We start from the raw sequence: 24,484 nt of genomic DNA, 5'->3' as shown, positions 1-24,484 counted from the left end.
TTTGTTTACCTTATTTTGTAAGATAACACATGATGGCAAATTCTTTTCAATAACACTGGTGAGAAATACATGATGAAAGCTGAATGGTACTGAAAAATAACAAGCTTCAATTCTAACTTGGCTCTGTCAGGGAGTAGCTGGTAAGTTATTCACTCTATCAGTGTTTATTGAGTACCTACTATGTGCTCTGCACTATTTTTTTTCAGCTTTATTGAGGAATAACTGACAAGTATAACTGCCTATACTTACAGTTGTACCTGATGATTTGATAGACATTGCCAAAATGAAGATAATTAACATATCCATCATCTCACTAGGTAACTCTTAGGGGCAGGGGGAGAACTCTTAAGATCTCCTTTTAGCAAATTTCAAATGCACAATAATGTATTATTAACTATAATCGCCATGCTGTACGTTAGATCCTCAGAAATTATTCTTCTTATAATTGAAAGTTTGTACCCTTTGATCTATATCTTCCCATTTCCACACCCCTCATCACTGACATCCACTTTTATACTATTTATATGAGTTGGGCTTTTGTTTAGATTCCACATAAGTGTTACCATGCCATTTTTGTCTTTCTCTGGCTAGCTTATTTCACTTTGCACAATACCCTACCAGTCCACCCATGTTGTCAGAAATAGCAACATTTCCTCCTTTTTATAGCTGAATAATATTCCATTGTGTAGGGGCGCCTGGGTGGCTCAGTCAGTTAAGCGGCTGCCTTTGGCTCAGGTCATGATCCCTGGGTCCTGGGATCGAGCCCCACGTCCGGCTCCCTGCTCAGTGGAGCCTGCCTCTCCCTCTCTGCCTGCCTCTCTGCCTACTTGTGCTCTCTCTCTGTGTCAAATAAATAAATAAAATCTTTAAAAAAAAAAAAAGTACCATGCTGTCTGTCAGCGCTTGGGCTTATTAAAAAAAAAAATATATATATATATATATATATATATATATATATATATATATTCCACTGTGTATATATACCACACTTTCTTTATCCATTCATCCATCAGCAGACACTTGGTTGTGTCCATATTTTAGCAATTGTGAATAATGCTGGAATGAGCATGGGGCGCAGGTATCTCTTTAAGATACTGATTTCATTTCCTTCAGATATATTCCCAGGAGCAGGGTTGTTGGATCCTATGGTAATTCTATTTTAGATTTTTCAAGGAACCACCATACTTTTTCCCACAATCACTGTACCAAATACATTCCTGCCAAGAGTGCACCGCTGTGGTGGGATATAGCATCTCTGGTTTCAGGAAGAGCACAGAGGCATAGTCTCCATGGAGCTCCATCAGTTGAGGTTAATTTTGGCAAAGATTGGGGGGGTCCTCAGTGGCCAAAGCTGCAGGCATCCTGGAGGTGTCTGTGGTCGCAGCGGCAGGTAGGGCTCTTGAGGCCACAGGGGAGCAGCAGTGGCCGGAAGCTGTGGGGGGCCAGGGGGCAGAGCAGAGCACCCCAGGATGGCAGTCCGAGTCCTGACCTCAGGCCTCAGGGGACAAGGTACAGAGCAGTAGCCGTTCGGCCCTGGTGATCGTGAGTGGTGTCTGTAACTCGGGATCCACAGAGCAGTGCACAGCCGCAGCATGGCCCGGGGATGGAACGTCCGAGTCGGCACCTGGGCTCAGCCCCGGTGATGGTGGATCAGTACTCAGACTCAGGACCAGGGAGTGGGGCTCAGAGCATCAGCCATACAGCCAGGTGATGGCAGCTCAAAGCCCTGACCCCAGACTCGACTCGGGGTGGAGTGCCGTGCAGCAACAGCTCTGGTCTCTGTAGATGGCAAAGCTCTACAGCATCCCAGTCCTGGAGAGCGGGGCACAGTGGCAACCCGGGCCCCTGAGGGTGGGGCTCTCCTCAGTGACAGCTCCAGCCTGGGGAGGACTCCAGGCAGCTCCATCAGCTGGGTTCTCTGGTTCCCTGTGGGGTGCGATCCCCCTCCCTACCCTCCTGGTGTGGAGCTGCTCTGGTAGGGGGAACGGGATGATACAGGTGAGTACCTTCTGCACTGTTGCTCCGTCCTCACCTTCAGTTTGGGAGCTCCCGCAGGACTTTTGGTGCTGCTTCATTGTAGTCCTTTGCTTTCCCGGAGCTGTTTTCATCCGTTTGAAGTTGTTTATTTATTGTTTTCCTTGGGGAGATGCACATTGGAGCCTCCTCATCCACTGTCTTGCTAATGTCAGCCTTGCCGCGCACTTGGCTGAATGCTGGAGAAGCAGGAGGAGTGTGACCTGCAGACTCTGCCCCCAGGGAATTTACCATCTATTGAGAGACGGACAGCCATCCAATGTTCCTAAATAAGTAGGGAATAACGCGCACTATTAAGTGCCTGGCCTAGAACAGGCTTGCCTGGACCAAGAGCTCAGGGAAGCCTTCCTTCTCTGGGGAAGGGATATTTGAACTAGATATTAAGGCAGAGGGAACATTTTGAACACAAGTTCAATGACAAAAAAATAAGAGCCCCGTGCATTGGAGAAACAGGGGAGAAATGATCATAGGGAAGCACCGAGAGAGGGTGGAGAGCATTGAGCAATGAAGCTGGAGAGAAGGTCTTTACTGCTCTTTGCTATGTGATGAGACAGAGATACACTGACCTTTTCCAGAAGCCTGGGCTTAGTAGCACCTACCTGATAGGTCTATCGTGAGTATAAAACATATGTGTACCTCTTTGCTTAATGTCTGGTCCATATGAAATAGTTAGGGTCACTTTTTTTTCTTTCTTTCCTTTTATTACCTATATTTTGAGTTCATAAAGAGCAAGAATTTGGTCTTATATTTCAGTGGATCCCTTTAGTGCCCTTCCTGGCTATGAACTGCTTGGTAAAGGCTCGGTACATGACAGCTGGGTTACCATTATTATTACTAAGCAGTCCTTTGTATGCCAAGATTTTACATATATTTTCTTACGTGGGTTTTTACTTAATAAAAATTACTTTGGATTTATAGTAATAAACTGAGTTTCTAGCATCTGATACTTTCATATGTGGAATTATGCATCTTTGTTATCCACTGATATTTGGGGTTTGTGTAGTTTGGACATGGTTTTATTTTCCAATAAGTGGAGTATTGGTTATTTCAGAGCTTCAAAGCATCTCTAAGATTTAGAATGATGAAAAATGTAATCTATATATATTGAATTGCAAAATGTCATTTGCATCATAGCATTCTCTGATAGCTATTAGAAAAGTGTATAAATACAGAGATTAAATGAATGCATAAAATAAAAATATCCTTTCACCAATAATTTGCCTCTCAAACAACAAAGCAATAATTTAGATCTCTGACCTTGTAATTCAGCTGATTAGAAGAATCTAATTCTCTTTTTCTTTCATGTTATGTTGTATCTAATTGATGGAGAGTCTAAGTGGATCAATATGCCAAAAATTGACCTGGACAAACTCGATTTCTTTTCTGTCTAGATGACTTGTATGCCCTGTTTTCCCAATTTTCAAGTGGAGAGAGAGAGAGAAAAAGGGGGGGTTCTTTTTTATAACCACCAAAACTGCAAAGTAAAGCTGGTTCTTTCTCTTTCCCTGTCACATAAGCACATAATAAAGTTTCTGCACTCCACACTTTGCTGGCAATTCCAGTGAAATACACAAGACAGGATAGAATGCACCCCAGTTTTCCTTAAGTAGATGAGCCTAAACAATTGTAAAAACTACCCTGAATCAGATGCATGCACTCAGACCCAACCTAGTTGCTCAGAGAGCAGATCAGAGGGGAAGATACAAAGTGTCACCTTTTGTTACATGAGCCTACTTGGGTCTTTTCTTTGTTCCCCCAGTTACTGATGGAAGAAACAAGATAATATTTACACTTCCTATATTACCTACAAGGGCTATGTTGTTATTGGCTTTTTCATCCTTCTGCCTTTATTAAGAAGTTAAGTTCCTGTTGACCCCACCTCTTGGTCCCTCATACATGTACAGTTTTGCGTACTGGCCTATTCATAAATTATTAATGTCACAGTGTAAAAAACCATTCTGAAACAGGCCCTCCTGACATGTAGCTACTGGTAATTTGAGCTGAGCTTCAGGGTGTCGGAAGCACGCCCAGCTCTCAGTGAAGCAAGCCTCTGAAGCTCTTCTTCTGCTAGGGAAACAATTAACTTTATGTTCCGTTTGCCCACAATGGCGCTCACGGAAGTCGGTCATGTTTGTTAAGCCTGTGTCAGTCTGTTCAGCCTGCTCAGCTCAGGGGGAGAGTCACGATGTGTAGCCGGGCTCCAGAGATTGTGGGCAGAAATGAAAAGATTTGCACTCATTGAACAAGAAAATGGCATTCCTGGCTGTCAGTCTGGAAGGAAGAGCTTTTCTCTCCAACGTTGCACAGCAGGCTCTGCTCATGTCCCTGAATGGCAGCTCATGCCTCATTGCTGAGTGAGCATTTTCCCCACCTAACCTGACAGGCAGACGTGTCTCACATAAAAGCAGGCTACCCTCCGATTGGGAAGCTGGGGTGCCCCAAATCTGGGGCCAGTACGGTTCAACTGAAGAGGTTGCACTGAATCTTACTTTGGTGTGGGGTTTATGATCAGCTTTGAGAGGTGCTTTCGATGCCAAAGAAACCAAGGGTGAGAGTGTTCGGAGAGAGCTGGCTTGTGCCTGAAGACCGAGTGACGGGCCTGCCATTTCACCCCATGAGCCCTCGTCTCTCCCTGCTACACCTCACACATGGTTGAGGACCTAAGTGTGCCAGTTGAGTGTTGGTAGAAGGAACGGGCTCTGAGCCCCATGGGTCGGAACTATCATCAGTTGGCACCTATGATCTGACTGCGTATTGGGGGTATTTTGCATTTCACATCTTCAGCTGGTTTCTAGCAGCACACATCTGGCTCTGATTTTCACCAAAGTGTTAAGAAAAAAAAAAAGGCAAACTGGCTGTGGTAATCCTAAAAAGGATATAATTTCCTAAGATAAATCTGCTGAAGAGAACATGTATTTTGAAACCAAATGTAAATTGACTTACATGTTTTCTGTTTTCAGTTTCATATATTGGCTTTACATTCACAAATATTGAAGAAATGCCTAGAGCATGCTACCACTAAAGGTGAGCAAAACAGACATTTTTCTGGCCTACAAGAAGCTCACCGTCAAAGTCACATTCCATTCAGGTATCATGAATCATCAGACTTGACTGTGTATAATCCCATAGCCTTAATACTTCAGGCTCACTATTTCACCTCATCTGAATACCTTCTGGCTCTAAATTTCAGCATCTTGTGTGTCAAGCAAGGGGACTGGGTCTGGAGAACCCTTAAGGTACCTGGAAAACATTCCGCTGGCCCCGGCCATTGGCACCTGTGTGTTCTTGAGGAAGCTGCCTCACATTTCTGAGTCATGAGCCCTGCAGAAGCCAAAGAAAATATTGCCCAATTTGCAAGGGTTTATGTTTTTGTGAATCTTAATGGAATAAAGATTCAAGTCCAGCCTGGCCTAACAGTATTGCAGAACAGAAGTCGCTATTATTGTATTGTTGCTATTTTTTCTGTGAATCTGTAAATACTGCTTTTGATCCAAGGAATCCAGAATGTGTTTTATTAGATTCACCAAAATCCCCTGATTCTGGCATGCCGCAGTTTATAGTAGGCAATAGAATTGGGTTTCTAATAATTTATTTTTTTTTCAAGATTTTATTTATTTATTTGAGAGAGAGAATGAGATAGAGAGAGAGAGCATGAGATGGGGGAGGGTCAGAGGGAGAAGCAGACTCCCCGCCGAGCAGAGAGCCTGATGTGGGACTCGATCCAGGGACTCCAGGATCATGACCTGAGCCGAAGGCAGTCGCTTAACCAACTGAGCCACCCAGGCGCCCCTAGAATTGGGTTTCTAAAGCATCACTCTGTAGCATTTTTCTTTTTTTATCGGCCCACGTGCGGGAGCGTAGATGAAAAGAGACACGCATATTCACTTTTGCCTGGTAAAGCAGGGTCACGCTTAGGGTCCATTGCTATGTGCCTAAAGAGTTGTCATCAGAGAGTCAGCTGCTCCATGTCAACCTGACCATGTTGCCTGCTCCCCGTTGACAAATTCTGAAGTCACACTGTTGCGGTTTCAAGAACCAAACACATGACAGTTGACATAACATCTTTTATGTTCCTCCAGCTCTTAACTTCCGCGTTAGAGAAAAGTGACCAACATTTTTTCTGGGAACTAAATGGAAAGAGAGGATAATAAGGAAACTTCAGGAAGTTAGTGAATATTTTCTTTCAGGGCCCAGGACACGTGAAAATCAGGCCTCTGAAACATCGGCCAGACACTGGAAACTCTCATGATTTGGTTTCATTAAAGATACCAAAGAATAATTAGACCATAAGGGGAATTCTGTTTTCCATTCTCCAGAGACTATGATTAGTAGGTGACTTTCCAGGTCATTCTTTTTCCACTTCCTGTTTTTTTTCCCCCTTGAAGAAAATTGTTTGCTCATGATGGTAATGAGTAGAGTGGGAATAATACCCAAGCACCCTGAGCTGGATGGCTGACCCAGGGTTGTGCTGCTGGTTTTTCATTTCGATGCAGCAGACCCAGGCTCTCCTGCAAGCCTGGACGGGGATTCTCTGTTCTCTTCATGTAGACAGCCAACGTGATAGAACTTGGGGATCTTTTCTTTGCATTGTTAATCTGAAAAAAAAAAAAAAGATGGGGAAGAAAGGAAATAAAAGATGTATGTTTGAAGATAAAGTGAAGTTACTTTATTTGTGAGTGTCTCTAACAAAGAGACACAGTGAAACACTCACAAATGGGGAAAGACTTTCAAGGTTTCCATTATACTAGGAACTGTACACAATTAAATTGAAATATAAATATAAGCCAGCATTTCAGTTAAGCTGCTTATTAAAATAATTAGGCCAGTGAAGCGAGGAGTGTGTAAGCCAAGGAAATTATGAGGTTTGGCTAAAATGCTCTCACTGCAGGTATACACAGAATTGAATGAAAAAGTTGTAAAGCCGTGGGTTTAATAGATAAAAACTGTCCTACACTAAAAGTCAAAAGACAACCAGAAAAGGACCAAATAATTTTATATAGATAGATAGATGATATAGATATAGATAAAGATTCATAGTAATAGAAATCCTAAGCTGGAAGGGATTTTTGGGAAACCATTTCTAAACTGGCCACCACCAAGTTCCCATTTAAAACTTACTGTTGCCTGTGAGTTTTACTTTTGAAAGATTTCCTTTACAATTTGCGCTTATTAAGCGCCAATTAACTTGATTTCCCACTAAGTAAAAACATGATCCTCCAATTAGAGTATGGATTAGCACAAAATAACTAGTGTTACCTCTTTCAGTTAATATAATTTAAGCAAAAAGCAAATAAATGTGCCAGTTTGATTATCCAGGGTAATCTTATTATGGGTAAATGTGTGATTTCTGTGAGTCCTTTTTCTGAAAAGCAAAAATAGGGCAAGAAGGCCCACTGCCACCTTTGAGGGTGACTGGTTGGAAGCCACTGTCTCTTCTAGCCCCTTTATTGCATGGTGGGTTTAATGGCTCAGCCTCAGACCATGCAGTTTTGTACAAGGTCAAGGCTAAAATACAGGTCTCCCAATGTTTCATCTAGCCCTCTCTTTGTTAAACCAGACCGCCATTTTATAAACTTGTGAGGCTGAGGAGTTTTGAGTACTGTTAATTCCAATTTTAGAAGTGCAACTGCATTTGAAAGGCCATAGAAATAGCCCTGTGGTAACCCATTTTCTTCTCTGGATTTCTCATTAGGTTTTCTTAATATCAGATTGGTCTTTTTTTTTCTTAATTTTTGGTCTCGTGAGCCATGCTGTTACATAAGGGTCATAATTTCTACTCAGCCTCTCCACTGTAAGAGTTTGCAAATCATTGCATCTTCCTTATTTGAGTCCTTTAGTATGAAAAGTGCCACCCTTAAAACCTTCTGTTTGATCATATAATCAGGTAAGACCTGGGAGAGCTCTGAAGACCTCTCTCTTAAATGACTAAGTGTGTTCAGATTGCTTCTTTCTGATTATAGCTGCATTTGGAATCCAATTCCATACTCTCCATATCACAAAGCAACCTGGCCAGTAACTCACATGTGCTGTTCGGGACTTAATAGAGATGATGTGAAAATTATCTGAGTCATGCTAAAGTACGTTTAGAACTGTGTACTTTCAGAACTTTAAGGAGAGTAGAGTTGACATTGGAAAAGTCAACACATTAAAAAATATATATATACAGTGTGGCCAAGAATTAGAATTGGTGACAACAACTTAGGGAAGTGTCCACAGCCCCTGAGTCTGGTTAGCACTACTGTAAGCTAGGACACCATAATGAATAGCTGGTCCATCACACCTGGTGACATCCTATTTTTAGACCGCCCGAGCATGCAGTGAATGCATGGAAGGCTGCCATTGCTTATTAAAGTCCTTTGGAAAATGTGAGCTCGCTGAATGTCACATGGGCGCCCCCCCCCATCAGTCAAGTTACATTTGGAAAACAGAACGTTTAACTGCCTGCCATTTTGAGATGCCACTGCCAAGGCACCTCTCTCCCAAGGCGGCTTCAGGGGGACAATTGCAAGATCTAGCGGGTGTCTCTCTCAACCTATCAATTAGGAAAAGAGCAGAGTCAGACGTGATATATTAGGTGGCCCTAAGGTGGATCGCTCTGAAAAATCTCATATTGGCAAGAGTAATTCAAGTTGCCAGGAATCCAGAGTTTGCCATGTGACATCCCCAGAAGTCTGATGGGGTTTGACTGGTTTACTCTGCTAAATGAAACTGCTGAGATGGCTGTCACGAGGTGATTAATAAAGTGCATAAATCTTAACTATGGGAAAAAAGAAGATGAATCGATGAATGCATATATTGGAAATGTAATGAAGCCAAATTGAAGCTACCAGGATTTGCTAATATATTACAGAAAAACAATATCATGTTTAGTGTTCCTCACTGGTCTTCTTCGGTTGGCCTCCTTTTGAAAATGACCAGGAAGACATGTTTGGTTTTATTTTTTTATGTTTTTTTAACACAGGAGACCTGAAGTGGCAACAGAGCAGCAGAGTAATTATGACATAGTGAATATATACTGCTGGTATTTAGCATTTGCCGTTTATTCCCACCATGTTAATGAAGCAAAAAAAAATAGGTTCGTTCAGCTTCCCTCAAAGCTGCTATTGAATGCTGTTAGTAATCATATACAAAGTTTTGGTAGTTTTCAGAGTAATTAGAACCCCAGAGCAAATAAACACTAGATGAGCTCTCATCTTTGAAGTTCTTTTTTTTTCCTAACTAAATAGCTCTGTCCTGCTATAATTATATATTCATCATTATAAAATTAAAAATCATTTTAAGTGAATGGATTTTTTTTTAAGAAGCATTTGTTTCTTGCTAATTATTGTGAACTAATTGTAGTTTAGGATGGTCTGCAAGAAATCTGAAATCGCTGCCCTAGAGCCCCAGTCCCCGATGGCTGCAAGTTGAATTCCAGAAGGAAAAGCAAATGATGGGCAAGAAGGTCCAAGGCCATCAAAATCTGAATTTTCATAACTTTGAAAAGATCGGACTTTCTGAAGGTCATTATGGACAGCTGTGCAGGGTGATGGCCGAAAATATCTTTACTGTCACGTGGACCTGAATTTCATTCCAGCACTACTGGAACCTAACTGTGATCTCTGGCATGTTAGTTCATGTCTCTAACCCTCGACTTTTGCATTTGTAAATGGGGATGATCTCTACCTCTACCTTGCAGCCTTGTTTTCAGGATGAAAGATAATATCTATACAATTTTTAGCACAGAGGCTGGCATCAGGGTAACTGTTGATATTTGCTTATCATCATTCCCATTGTTATTTTTGTGATAGGAACATGTACTACTGCTCAGAGGCCGGAGCTTGGTCTTTAGGACAGTTGGTTCATGACATCCTGTGACAGTGTTGTTTTCAATGGCAAGCTTGGCTCTACCAACAGCAAGGGATTTAAATTCAACTATCCAGGAAAGTAGAAGGTTTCCATGTTATTTTCCTATCTTTGTGATCCAAGGCCAGGATAAGTGTGGGTAGGAAGTGTGACTGTATGGGCTGTCTGTCTATGAGGGGTTTTCCCAGGAACGAACAAGTTCTTAAAACCCCACCCATTCATAATTTCATGAAGGTCACACTTTGCCAGGATCTCCCTAGGACAACAAGGAAAACAGAAGGTAAACAGCAGTAATTAGTAAATCAGAACATTGAACCACAACAAGAAAAACCCCTACAGATGTGCCTCATACGTGACCCTTTTCCCCTAGTCCTCTTTTTCTTACTATTTATTATAAATTAATATCATGAATTATATGTTGAGTAAAAACTGGGCACCAGCTGTTTCTCTTGGGAGGTGGGAATGATGAATATCAAGATCAGAGTTTCCCTCTGACTCTCCTTGCATTATCCCAACCCTTTTCATCAATAAACTATTTCTTTGTACTGTTCTTAGATCTTTTCTTTGGCTGCTCACTTTTTATTTTGTTGTTGGTTTAGAGAACATTCTTCCTTCGTTTCTTGGTTCCAGGTACTGAGTTTACTGATTGTTTCTTATATTCCAGACACAAGGTGCTTCACATATGTTATCTTAATTAGTCTTTAAAACAACTCAATATTACAGCTGAGAAAAAGAAAAATTGTAGGGTCATAGAGATAGTAAATGGTAGAGCAACAGTTTCAGCGATTTATTTCAGGTTCATGAAACCAGGCTACCCTCCTGGCCATATTCAGGAATCTGAATGATGGTGGGCAGATTGGTGATTTCAGATGGATTACCCACCAGAGAAACCAAATTTTGATTCTGAATGTAGGTGCTATGATGGACACTGAGACTGTGGATTCTTAATCTGACTTATCCAAACCTCTCTTACCATTCTCACTGGAATCTACCCAGGTCTTCTGGTACATAGGTTGATCAAGAGCCACAAATCCAGCTGACACCCAGGCTTTCTTCCTTCCTCCCTCGATCCATCCCCTTCCTACTCACAGCCTCCTGGTCCCACTACCCTGGATTCCTAGTTAAATGGAGCAGGAGAACCCTGCCAGCTTATGACACATCGCCTCAGGGGTAACAGAAGAAAATGTTCTCATCTCTGCAGAGTAAGGGAGTGGTAATGTTAGCCTTTATTACTTTTCTTAAAGATACTAGAAGGAAAAGGTTGAATAGATTTCAGAAGAGGGAAGGAAGAGAGATTGATGAGAAACAGGAAACCACATTCAAACATGAACAGGCCCCAACAAAGACAAGAAAATTGCCATCCCTAACTGCATCTTGGACAGAAGAGCCCAACACATCTTTCTAACAAATGCTCGCCCCCACCCACCAAACTCAAGCATCACTGTTCTACAGCCAGCCATTCCGTGTCTTTCTCTAAGTATCAGACAAGGGTTCTCACAGGGTGAGACTTTTACAGTAGTAATTGCTGGCAATTATCCTACACCCATCCTGTGCCAGGTACTGGACTAGGTCCCACTTAGTCTCTGCAATAACTCTGTGAAATTGCCAAATTATTGTTCCCAGCTTACAGACAAGAAAGCCAAGGCTGAACAAATGTAAGCAAATTGCCTGCTGTCACACAATTAGGAAGGAACAGATCTGGTGTTGAAATGACGCCATGTTGTCTCCAAAGCCTGTGTCCGTTTCCATGATGCCACATTACCTATGGCAGGACAGTTTTTCAAACATGCCATTCTAGATTAGTAGGTCTTTTGGAGGGATAGAAATAGAAAGGGGAAAGGGTTTTAGGGAAGTTTGTTGATGCCACAGCAACCTGAGAAAATATCATCGGTTTCTTATTTTTTAATGGCAGCATTCATAGTTCATTAAATACAACAAACCTTCAAGCTGCTCTTTGGATTGTTTGGCTTTTTCTGCTTTACCGACTTCTTTTAAAAAATTCCTATATTCTCCAAAGTGTATATGATCACTATTACATGGGAGCTATCAGATTTCCCATGGAAAGATTCAAGACTTATGAATGCCCACTGTGCAAAATGGATTACAAACCACTCAGAATTGTGAGATGCAGTCCAGAAGTCCACCCATGTAACTAATAGTCCAGGCTCTTCCTTGCAACCATTTCTGAACAAACATGACTAAGAGCAGAGAAATCGAATAGGAAATCAGGAGGATCCTGCCCGAGTAGAAGAGGATAAGGCAGCACATAACCCAGACTTCTGAACCCACATGGAAATTAGAAGGAACTTTAGCCAGGTCCTTTACCTGCCTGGGATCATGTAGTTTCAGCATCAGATGAGTTTTTATCCACTACTTCTCCAAGATTCTGCTAATACCCATTTTCTAGAAAACAGTGATGCTGAGTATACAGTACGTCACCTCTGGTAATTGCAAGAGAACTTAATGAATTTTACACCACCATTTCCAGTCAGTCTCAACATTTCTTTTTTGTCTAGATAGAAAGGGTAAGGGGAACCATTACACACTTCTTGTGGATGAAGGTTGGAAGGAACACAGATATGTTGGGCAATCACAGTCATTCACTTGTCAATCTAATTGTGGAAATGTTCCAAATAGGATATGAAGATTCTTGTCCAGTTCAGTGGGAATATTTACAGAATTCTATCATTTGAAGGGAAGTTATGAGGTCACCCTAGCCAGTTCTGCCTCAAGCAAGGTACACGCCCAAACTGCAAAAGATAGAGGGATTGGCTTATTGTTTCATCTACCTTTAAAAAGTGCAAGAAAGCTAGTGCTTTCTTCATTTTATCATAAAGGGGCAAAAAGTGACCATCGAGGTTGCCTCTAATGCATCTAAAGGAATATATTTGGAAAGGCTTTTAGTAGGAAAAAAAAAAGAGCTTGGTAAATGGTAGATTTGGCAAACTTTTAAAGTCACCTTTATTTTACCCATTTTATTGACATGAAAGCTATGACTCAGAGTCACCTTTTTCTTTGAAAATGAGCTAATACACCTTCCAGAATGTGATACATAATACTTTAGGGTGCCACTGGACATCTGCAGATCAGAAACCACTATGTCTCCATGCTTAGAATTTATGAATCGGAACATAACCACAATAGGGGAAGTTTCTGAATGAAACTCCTAGATAATGAGAACAGAATGCAACTCTGCAATCCCAAGGCAACCCCTATTCCATATTCATATTCTGTATTCATCTCCTCTATCCACACATTTGCTCTTTGGAGTCTATTACTTCTGTTCCCCTTCATTTCTCTAAGTTCTAGCCATATTGACAAGACCCAATGGAAACCCTCTGTCTTTACAGAAGGCTCATCATCAGAGTCTAGGATGTACCTCCCTTCCCTAGGATACAGTGCTTGGTTTTTCTTACTCTTGTCCTTAGCTTCGTCTCACAGACTTGTTCAGGTATGGCCAGTGGGCTTTTCTTCTCTTTCTTGTACCAATTCAGATTGGATATAGCTGATTAGATGAAGATTGCAAAACCATTTACCAAGTCTGTGCGAAGGATGCTGTGGTGGATTAACAGCATCTTTCTTGGGTATACAAGTGAGGAATAGAACATTTGGGTTGTGTATCTACCCTTCCAAAACTAGCCTATAAAATACCTAAGGAATAAGATTCTCTCACTGTGGTTTATATCCTTTGCATGTCTGGTGGTTCTGACCTCGTGCTAGGGACTTAAATGGTATTTGTTGATCAGTGTCCCAAAAGCTGCCATCAACACAATAGGGAATAAGTTCTAAATGAGTCTGGAAAGCAATATCTTGTTTTTACCAAGAGACAACACTTCCCATAAAAGTAAAGTGCCAGAGAAGGAGTACTAAGTATTTTTCTCCATGAGTCCTAGCCAAACATAAAGTGAAACTCCACATGCAATCACACTTAGAACTAGATTTATTTGTAATATGTCCAGGCTCATTGGAATTTTTATTGTTTGTATATTTAATCCATGGTAGTCATTGTCCAGCTCCTTCTACCTGATGCTTAATTTGGGCTTAATTGATATGCTTCAAGGGAAAAGAGAGAAAATACAAAATATATCTGACTGATAAAAAATAAAATGAAAATGTGGTGGGGAACCAGAGCTAATGAAAACAGCCTGCCTGATAAAAATAGTCATATTTGCTTTGAAAACTTGCACCTCTTCCGGGGTAGATAGAGGGAACAACTGTGTGGTGTCCACTGAAGCATCTGAATCCTGATCTCTGTCCATTTTTAGCAAATTCCGGTTCATTCTCATCTCATAAAAAAAACCCAAAAACTCCCCTGTAGTTACAGTACTTACTGCCGGGGTTAATTAGAATTTCAACTTCAGTGATTTATGGAAGCTTAGAACAAAATGTATGTTTGAAAAACAAGAGAAACAAATTGCAGAAGATGGACAGGTTGGGTTTACATAGAAGTTTCATGTTCTTTAGATCATGGGAGAAACGGGCAGCTGCTGGAGCCCAGCTTTCAACTGCTCATGGATAGCCAGCACCAGCCTTTCTGGGGAGATCAAAGGTGGGGGGAGTCTTTACCTGGCTTGGACCTCATGTCCTTAGGGAAATGGAAAGGACGATGGACTTGGAATGAGAAGACCTAAGTTCAAGTTTCTCCCAGATGTTTGACTTCACGCATGTGACATAGCCACTCCAAACCTTGATTTCCCCTCTGAAAAAAGGAAATAGTCATTTTTACTTACACTACGGGGTCATGATGGCCAGATAAGAAAATGGAAGCTGGAAGACTTGATAAACTATAACCACAGCAAATTAAACTATTACCACCCAGTGTCACTCAAGCTCAGTTTCTTAGCCCTTTCTCCAAATAACTTGCCTTCAAACAGAGATCATTAAAGTCTTTCTTCAGGGATCTGGACCTCGTTTCTACCAAAAGCACCTGAAGGATACAACTCCTGTATGAAACAGTGGCTTTCTATACCTACATGGTGGAATAGGACATATAGTTTGACAGGACTCCCTGGTGAGAATCATAGCCCTTAATGTAGAAAAATGGATGCTGAGCAAACTTTAGGGAAGGTAGAGGAGATATGGGTTTAGAAATTGGGGACTGGTTTCTAACCATCCCTGGAATCCTACTCAGTAGGGGGTCTCCTTAGTCCTACTAAAGGAGTCTATGAGCACTCTACTAGCTTGTCTCAGGGCCTGATTCAGAACCCCTCCACCATCCAAGGCAGATTTCTAAGCAACTTCCAGATGTTTCATGTCATTTACAGAGATGATTGGCATATGGATGACATACCGTCTTTTTCTCTGGTCAAGAGATTGTTACTTTGTGCCAAACGTCAGCAATCTACTCCTAAAAATGCCTTGTATCTACTAGAAGACATCCGTTCATTCACCTAACATCACAGAATGGTTTCTGTGCTAGGAATTGACAATAAAGTGGTGAGCAAGATAGAAAGAATCTCTGCCTCACAGCATTTGCATTCCTAAACCCACAGCACACAGGAAAGCCCTTGAATGAGAGGAGCCTCCCGTCTACACGTGTGATGCTACATTTTAAAAGAGCACTGAATTCTGAGTCTTTTTTTCTTTCTCTGTTACTAATTCACCATCATACCTTTCTTTCTCATCCTCTACTTCCTAATCTGTGAAACTGGAGGCCAAAATGAGTTCTCTTAGGACCCTTTTAGTTTCTAGAATAAGCTAATTGCTTGACCTTAGGAAAATCTCTGCTTCAGTTTCCATATTTATTAAGGAGAAATTATGACATTCTCCCTACTATCACTGCTAGCTGTTTCTGAAACTGAATTTAGGTAATATGTGGATGTTTGAACTGTGTGTGGGTAAACATAAGGTGCTGTGAAGACTATTATTAGGATGTGATCACTAACCTAGGAAGAAGGAGGGCAGCCTTGTGATTTCTTCTTGGGGACCCAGAGTGTACACATCTGCCACTTAAACTAAAAGCATGCAGATCCCTGCCTTGTACAGGTGGCTGAAATAGGCTGCAATTATTAGAAACTCTTCTATCTAGAGGACCTAGAGTGCTTGAGGCACAGTACATCTGTAGTAATACAAATGAGAGAAGTCTCCATTGCCTAATGAGAAAATAACCTCCTGCCACCATTTACGTATGTTCCTTAAAGCTAGGCTCAAACCGGTTTCTTCTCGTTTTTGAAGAACACTTGAACCTTTTCTTTCCCTTGTGCTGCTGTTTGGAGCTTGCTTTTGGAAGCCGACCTACAATCTTTATTTTTCCTAAGCTTGATAGTCCAGAAGCATAGCGCCCCCCCTCCCCGCCCCCCAGCCGGGTCACTAAGTACCATCAGCAGCATGCAGGCCACCTTTGCCATATTTCTATTGAGGGCTGTACTACAGAATCAGCCCAGAGGTATCAATGATGATAATTTTGTCCTTGATTCTATCTCAAACTTGAGTTTACCCTGCCCTTGTAGCATAGAGTGGGTAATGCAGCTGATTGGAGATAAGCGGTATGTGCCCTGAGTGACCGTGCTCCTGTCTGAGTTGCTTGGCTACCAGATGGCACTAGGGGGATGCTTTGCATTTGCTCTGACACCATAACAACCAGACTCAAAAGTATATTTTGACTAAGAATGTAGACATCATGCTATCATTTACACAGGGATTTGTTTTTGGAATTCCTTGTTCGGCTAAAGAAAATGTTGTGACTGTTGATTTTGTGGTTTATCTGGGCACTTGCCACAGAATAAAGCCTACAAGCATTTATTGTGCTTCCCTCATCACTGCCACTAAAATGGCAAAATGGCCCAGTCCCAAGTGGAGAGAAAGTGCAAGGGTCAGCTCTGAATCTCGGTAGTATCCTTTAGAAGGGAATTATTTGCAGACGAGAAATTTGCCAAGGTAAGTCATGCGTCCATGTGTTGGAATTTGTGTTGCTATCTGGGCTCAAGTTGTCTGCTTACCCAACTATCTCTTTGGTCAAGTGAATCCCACAGGGCCAAGCAGTACATCTCCCCTTAGCTGCCCCCAAAAAGAGACATAAACATCTCAGACACATAGGGAACAGGGTTGTCCAACACAGAAATCAGCAAAATGCATCAAATATGCATGTCTTGATTACAGTGTTAAAATAGACTTTTTACGTATTCCCTCTTATGTATATAAAACACTGACAATACACCCCACAATGTCAGAGTGAGGGTGTGGTAGGGGAGTTAACTATTTCAGTTCTTCATTAACAGCTGCTGTCTTTGCTGCAGTTCAAAGCATAATTCAAATGTGGCAATGGGTGATTAAAATCAAGTTTAAAAAGATACAGTGTTTGATTTTTCTTTAAGGTTTTCCTAGGTCACTCTAGCCCATGGAGATGTCTTCTGTCTTTAAATTATCTTCTTTCTGTGAGCTTACTATTTTATAACCTTCAGTTGGAAATTATGTACTGCTTTAAAATACCTGGATTTGAAGATTAAATTTGCTTAAATGTTAAAAAAAAAAGATAGTGTTTGCATCATTTCTCATGTAACCATTCCCAATTAATGTTAATCACAAACATAGTGTATGATTATTATCTAATATTAAAATACACAAGGCGGGGCGCCTGGGTGGCTCAGTTGGTTAAGCGACTGCCTTCGGCTCAGGTCATGATCCTGGAGTCCCGGGATCGAGTCCCGCATCGGGCTCCCTGTTCGGCAGGGAGTCTGCTTCTCCCTCTGACCCTCCTCCCTCTCATGCTCTCTGTATCTCATTCTCTCTGTCTCAAATAAATAAATAAAATCTTAAAAAAAAAAAAATACACAAGGCACACCCAATTTGATCTAGAGTTCCTTCCAGTTAAAATCATGGGAAAGTGTTAGGATGTTTTTCTTTTCGTGTGTATTCAATAATAAAAGACTATCCAGTCTGATCAGTAGAAAGTCTTAAAAATAATAAAACTAACAGCAGCTGATTGTAATTTATCTTTCAGAAAAACAGTTGTTATACTTTCCATTCCAGGGAGGGAAAAAATTGTCAGGGGTGAGCACTTCTGCGCATTTTGATCACTTGGAATTCATCTTCATTTTTGCATTAGAGACTGAAGCAGCCCCAGACCCAGATGTGCAATTGATTTTTGTTCAATTTCAACTCTGGGGAAAATTACACAGAAGTGCGTAATTTTTTCCCTGAGTGCCCAGATTATGTAAACACACCCATTTCAACAGAACTAGGGACATCCACTGGGAGAGCATGCTAATACTTTTTTCCTCTCGAAATTGTATTTTGGGGCAAACCTTGCACAAAGAAGGATTTGGGGCCTTTTATAGCCCAGGGAATGACAACATCTTATGAGCCACTTTGCAAATACATATGGCTACATGTAATGGAAATAATGCACCTTCACTTCTCTTCACTTTACACTGCCGTGTTGTTCTCTTTGATCATGTATGAAGCCTTGAAATAGAAAACTTGCCTGGCTTGGTTTGCATTTGTGTCACTGACCTCTAAATTATAGTGATCCAAACTAACCCCTTGCCATATGGCTTGAGCGTGAGTTGCCTGAGTATGTTGCTTCCAACCCGGTTTTGAGCAGAAGTGGTTATGTTCCACTGGAGAGGCAGCTCATGACCAGTGAATGGTCTGGTGACATGACCAGTGAAAATGGGCCCATGTGCCATCTTTATGGTTTCTAGAGAAGAAGCTCTCTTGGATCCACTTTAGACATTTCAAGTTCAGCTGGGGAAAGGGCGACATGTAGAAAGACAGGGAGAGAGAGCCTTTTCCTCAGTGCTTTGCCTGTGGTAAGTTCCACAGTGATAAAGCAGAGAGATAAAATAAGATTAGCTTATCTATGGCACTCTTGGGTCATCCATTAGACTTGGCAATGTGGCCTTCAATAACAGTTTAGGTTTAGCCTGCAGGGCTGCATAGGCTCTTGCATAAACAGATATATATATTTTATGAGATTGAGTATATGAACTGACATCAGGAGATTTTATGGAGGGCTTAATTACTCTCAGAGGTTTAAAGAGTGTTAAATGGGAGCTATTTGGTCAAAAGTAAAAATGACAATTAAAAATAAAAATTGCTTGACACTAGGACCCAAACAAAGGCTTGCTTTGAAAGCATTTGTTTGTGTTATCACTGTTTATGTTTTCCCACAATCTGGACTCTTTCTGGAGTCAATAAATACCATGTTTGCTAACAGAATGAGTGCTAGCAATTAGCAGAGTTCTAAGCGATGTTGGGTAAATAGCTGCATTGTTTGCTATGAAAATTACCAGGGAAAGACTAACCAGGATTGTTTTTACCAGCTCCAAAAAGAATCCCTCAGAGCCTTCTGGAGAAAGGCAGCATAATTCAGGAAAGGGTACAGACTGTGGAATTAGATAAGCAAGAGTTTGAATCCCAATTCAGTAATTTAATAACCTTAAAATGTGGTCTCAGGTACCTCATCCATAAAATGAGGGTAATAACTATCGCATGGAGTCATTCTAAGGATTAAATAAGTGAGTATAGGAACATAATATGCATAGTGGAAGGAAATCATTTTATTAGGGTTCATCCCTTTTGTTTCCTTAATTCCCTAAAGAATATCATCTGAGAGTTTATTTCTGCAGATTTGAAGGAGACATACAAATCAAATATAGTACTTTTTCCCCTTTGTCCCAGGCTTGCATAAACCTGTCAGAACTACGTAAGGAAATGATTGTATCAGAACCAAAGTGTGGTCTTCCATTTCTAGCAAGATGAATGACCAAATGTTTAGAGAAAACCCTCCCAGTTTGCACTTAAATACACTAGATGATAATAGGTAGACAGATAACAGAGATTGAGAGGAGAACAAGGTCAGGACACATTCAGAAAGCTCTGCTTCACAGGGGTAAGCAAGTCCTACAGCTGGCATCTTGTGATCTAGGTGTTAGAGCTATGACCAGTGTGGGAGAGATTTGGACAGGAGTTAAAGCAGACCCTGAGCAGGATGGGAGACTGAATCTTTACAAAAAGTCCTTTACAAAAAGCCAGGACCCCAAAAGGTGACATTCTTAGTAGGTGAATTAGCTGGGGGGGGGGGGGAACCCACATCACAGAAGAGTTGCTGTTCATGACTCCAAGTGATAAAGAGTATATGTAGTCTATAATTTCTAAGCTTCCAGAAGAAAAACTGCAAAGAGAAAAACTTCAAATACAAAAAAACCTCAATAAATCAAGAAAGAAAAGTGCTAATAAAAGAAATATTGAAAAGTAGAACAGATACCACAAAATAATGTTGTAAAAATGAATCCAGGTATTTCAGTAACCGAAAATCAATGCAACTATGTTTGATAACAAAGATTATCAAACTAAATTAAAACACACACACATACACACGATCACACAAAATCCAGCTACATGTTGTTTATAAGAAGCACAGGATGGTTAAAAGTGAAGGTTAGAGAAAGGTATTCCAGGCAAACATTAACCTAAAAGAAGTCTTCATTAATATAATAATATCAAACAAAAGTAGTATTAAAGGCAAAATATAATACACTAGAGAAAGAGGTGAATTTTCTCAAAAGCTAATATTTCTCAGGAAATATAATGTTGAGTTTATATGTAATGAGTAGTATAGCTTCAGATATTAAAAATAAATTAACTGAATTACAGGGAAAAATATACAACTCTACATCATAGTAGGAAATTTTTACTTAACAGTTTTCAGTAGAACAGAGAAAACTAGAACAGCACAAAGAATAAGCTTGACCTCAAAGACATATGTAAAACACTGTTCCAACACTTAGGGAGTAGAAATTCCTTTGAGGAAGACACAGAAAATTTATTAAAACTAATCAGGTTGTAAGGCATAAAGCATGTCTCAACAAATGGTAAAGAATCCATTTTATCATAAGAATAGAAATAAATTAGTTATAAAAAGATAAATGGATACATAGGGAAATTTTAAAATTCACTTTCAAATAACCTGTGGGTCAAATAATAAATCATAATAGAAACTATGGAAATGATAAGTACTACTTAATAAAATATATGAGATGAAGCTAAAGTAGTACTTAATGAGAAATTTATAGCCTTGAATGCTTATATTAGAAAAAAAAATAGCTATCAACTGAAAAATTTAGAAAAAGAGCAGAATAAACCCAAAGATAATGGAGGAAAAAGTAAGATAACAAAAACTAATGAAGTAGAACACAAAAATAGAGGATCACCAAGATCAAAAGTCCATTCTGTGAAAAGAATAATGAATTAATAAGATTGAAAAAAATGAAATTGCACAAATAACATAAAGGATGTAAAGGGGTCTTTTTTTTTTAAATTTTTTTTTTTTTTTTTTTTTAAGATTTTGTGAGAGAGACAATGAGAGACAGAGAGCATGAGAGGGAGGAGGGTCAGAGGGAGAAGCAGACTCCCTGCCGAGCAGGGAGCCCGATGCGGAACTCGATCCCGGGACTCCAGGATCATGACCTGAGCCGAAGGCAGTCGCTCAACCAACTGAGCCACCCAGGCGCCCCAAGGGGTCTTTAATTATACATGCACATGAAGTTAATTAGATAATATGGTAAAATTATAAACTAGGCAGATAAATTTGAAAATTTGTGTACAATGGACATTTTAAAAATACATACTTATTATCAAAACTAATTTGAGAAGAAAACTGAATGATCCTTTAACCGTGAAAGAAATGAAATTGGTAATTTTTTTACTACTGGAAAACTCTAGAGCAGAATGTCTTGCATATGAGTTATGCCAAATATTCAATCCAAAATACATAAAGTCTTTTAGACAACAGAAAGAGTGGGAATATTCCCAGACTTACTCTACGAGGCCAATATTAACCTTGGATCCAAACCTTGACAGAGTATAAAAAAATAAAAGTACACGCCACTCAAATATCTAGAATATTAACAAGTAAAAAGAACATTAGCAAGCCAAATTAAGCAATGGATTTTAAAATGATATACCATAAATTTGGGTTTATCCCTGGAAGCAAGGTTAGTTCATTATTAGAAAATTATTTAATGTAATTCATCATATCAACTAATTAGAGGAGGAAGCCATATGTCATCTCAGTATATACTCAAAAAAAAAATAATTCAGTAAATGATCATTCAATAGATCTATCCATGATAAAAATTCTTAGCAAACTAGGAATAGAAAGGCACTTTCTTAACCTGATAAAGGATACCCACAAAAAACTTACGGCAACATCGTTTTCAATGGTGAAATATTTTTTAACGCCCCTTTAAAATCAGGATCAAAATGAGCATGCTAGCTCATGACTTCTATTCCATGTAATTTTGGAAGTTCTAAAGACACATGACCTAGAGAATAACTTTGTATGTGAGGAGACAGGCAACCAGCATGTTCATAGCAGCTTTGATTTTAATAGCAGAAAACTGGAAATTACCCAATTATCCTTTGACTTAGAATGGATAAATCAACTGTGGCATCTTCATACAATGGCCTTCTATACAGCAGGAAAGGAAATGGACTGTATTTATGTGTGTCCACATGTATGAATAATATTGAGCAAAAAAGCCAATCACAGAATATATATACAGTATCATTCCACTTATATGAAGTTTACATAAAGTTCATAAGCAGGCAGATTTCAATGTATGTCTTAAAATATATATGTAAACTGTAAAGAAAGATAAGGGAATGATTAACACAAAATTCAGAATCTTGATTACATTGGCGGGGAACAGGGTGGAGAGGATCCAGGAAGGGCTTGTGATAATTTTCCATATCTTGAGCTGGTAATGGATACGTTGATGATTTCCAACAATGAATTATGGCTTCCCAGACTAATAAGAGAGATCTGATAACTTACCCCTGCTCCAATTGGCTTCAACTTGAAACACCTGTGACCCCCCACTTACCCAATAATTATAGTCAACTGATGCAGTTACTCATTGGCCTGCTCATGGTATAAATGTCTTATCTCTTCTTTATCCTTGTTTGTTTTCTGGGATTTTTTCTTTTGTTTTGCTATGTGTCCTTTCCCTCTATAATCCAGGACTTACGTCACTGTTGTTGTCTTTTGGATTATAAGATCAAGTGTATGATCTAGAGAATGGCCAAGGATGTACAGAGGAGATTGCTAGGAAAGACTATCTTATATCTGTATCATTTATCTTCCTTTTAATAGCCAAGCTCCAAAAAGTAATAAAATTCAGCACACAGTGTGTTCTGTGACTCCCTAGCCTCTCAAAAAAAAAAAAAGACCAAATAAAAATGAGAAATGTTTCCGTTCGGTGTGCTGTGTGTACAATGCAAAAATTGTAATCCAAATAAACATTTAGAAAAGAAAAATAAAAAGTCAAACAAGACCATTCTACCCTCTGGGAATTCACAGTCTAAATATGACATACATAGAGAGTGAGATAGGAGAAAAGAAAGTGGGTGGTAATGATATTGCTGACAATAATGTCTATTCAGGAAATGGAAATATCTAGAAAGAAGAGTCAGCTAGTTCTTGGGCATTGATCAAAGAAAAAACATATAGAAAAAGAGGAAGGTCACTTTATTTTATAAAATTCTCCTTCTGACTTTAGGTGTTACACAGCTGGTCTACCTCCCCTGCCCCCAGGGTCCTGGGGTATTTTGGCTAACGCTATTTGCAGTGCCCATAAACTCAAAGGAGGTTAGTGCCAAAGGGGATATGACAGAATGGTCGTTGTGCAAAAAAACTCAAATACATTTAAGAAGTGGAAAAATCATAGGATTTTGTGAGGCAACCTGGTGATGTTACCAGAGTAAGAAGTAGTGATTACTGCAGAGAATGTTGGAGTACTTTCCCCTCCCCCACTCTTGCAAAGACAGTCACATCCAGAAACTTCCTTCATTGTGCCAGCCACACTAAATATGTCTGCTGGCTCCAAATGACCCACGGAATACCAGTTTGTGAGCTTTAACAGCTCCCATTGCACAGTTGGGAGATACCGATAGTGGCAGTGATTTAACCAAAATCACACAAAGAGCAGAGATGAGTCTAGAATCCGGAGCTGTTCAACATGATGGACTCAGTCTGAAACCATGAGGGAGGAGACATGTGCATGTGTTTTTATGCAAACAGTTTTTGCTAGCTGGAATAAAACAAGAGGAGTATAGAAGTTTTGTAAACAGAGAAGTTTTATATTGGGGTCAATAAAAGAGACCAAAAACTTGATTGAATAAAACATCTTGCTTCCAGCTCATTGCATCCTTGTCCATATTGATCAGCTGTAATAGAGCATGACAGAGATATTGATTGACTGAAGCAATTCTCAGGTATTTGGGACCTGAAAGCAGCCATAGACTATCAGGAAGTCAATGCTCTACAGAAGCCTACAATTAGGAAAGTGAAGCGAAAAGGGGACTTGGGCATAGGGTGTTCTGTATTTATATCAATCTATCAAGTGACATGTTTGAAGCAGATTGTGCCTCATTTTCTTCACGTATAAGTTAATAGATAAGCATATGCTGGTGATTGTCTTATAAAGAGCTATGGTGAAATGCCTACTTAAAGTATGTGCCTGGGTTTTTGCTAATACTGATTTCTAAAACACTGTCAAAAACAATGACAGCAGATTAGATACACACTTCTACATTTGCCATCTACTTAAAAAAAGAAAACACAGAAAAACAACAGCAAAGGAAAACGTTAAGGACATAAATC

At 40.0% G+C, this 24,484-nt stretch overlaps 1 protein-coding gene across 7 annotated transcripts in view; it reads left to right on the top strand.

The window, feature by feature from the left end:
- Nucleotides 1–24,484, top strand: part of SAMD12 (sterile alpha motif domain containing 12) — a 385,968-nt gene that overhangs the window by 286,075 nt on the left and 75,409 nt on the right. The window contains exon 5 of one of the 7 annotated variants that reach the window (XM_081816430.1): nt 4,995–5,058. The exons of the other annotated variants lie outside the window; for them this stretch is intronic. Within the exon in view, the coding sequence (XP_081672556.1) occupies nt 4,995–5,056 (62 nt within the window). The 3' untranslated portion in view covers nt 5,057–5,058. The remainder of the gene's footprint in view (nt 1–4,994; nt 5,059–24,484) is intronic. 7 annotated transcript variants of the gene reach the window in all.

This window comes from Leptonychotes weddellii, chromosome 4 (genome assembly GCF_054177405.1).
Source record: "Leptonychotes weddellii isolate Sample4059 chromosome 4, ASM5417740v2, whole genome shotgun sequence".
Lineage (NCBI taxonomy): Eukaryota > Metazoa > Chordata > Mammalia > Carnivora > Phocidae > Leptonychotes > Leptonychotes weddellii.
The sequence above is the reverse complement of the archived record's forward strand: the minus strand, read 5'-3'. Positions and strand labels throughout refer to the sequence as shown.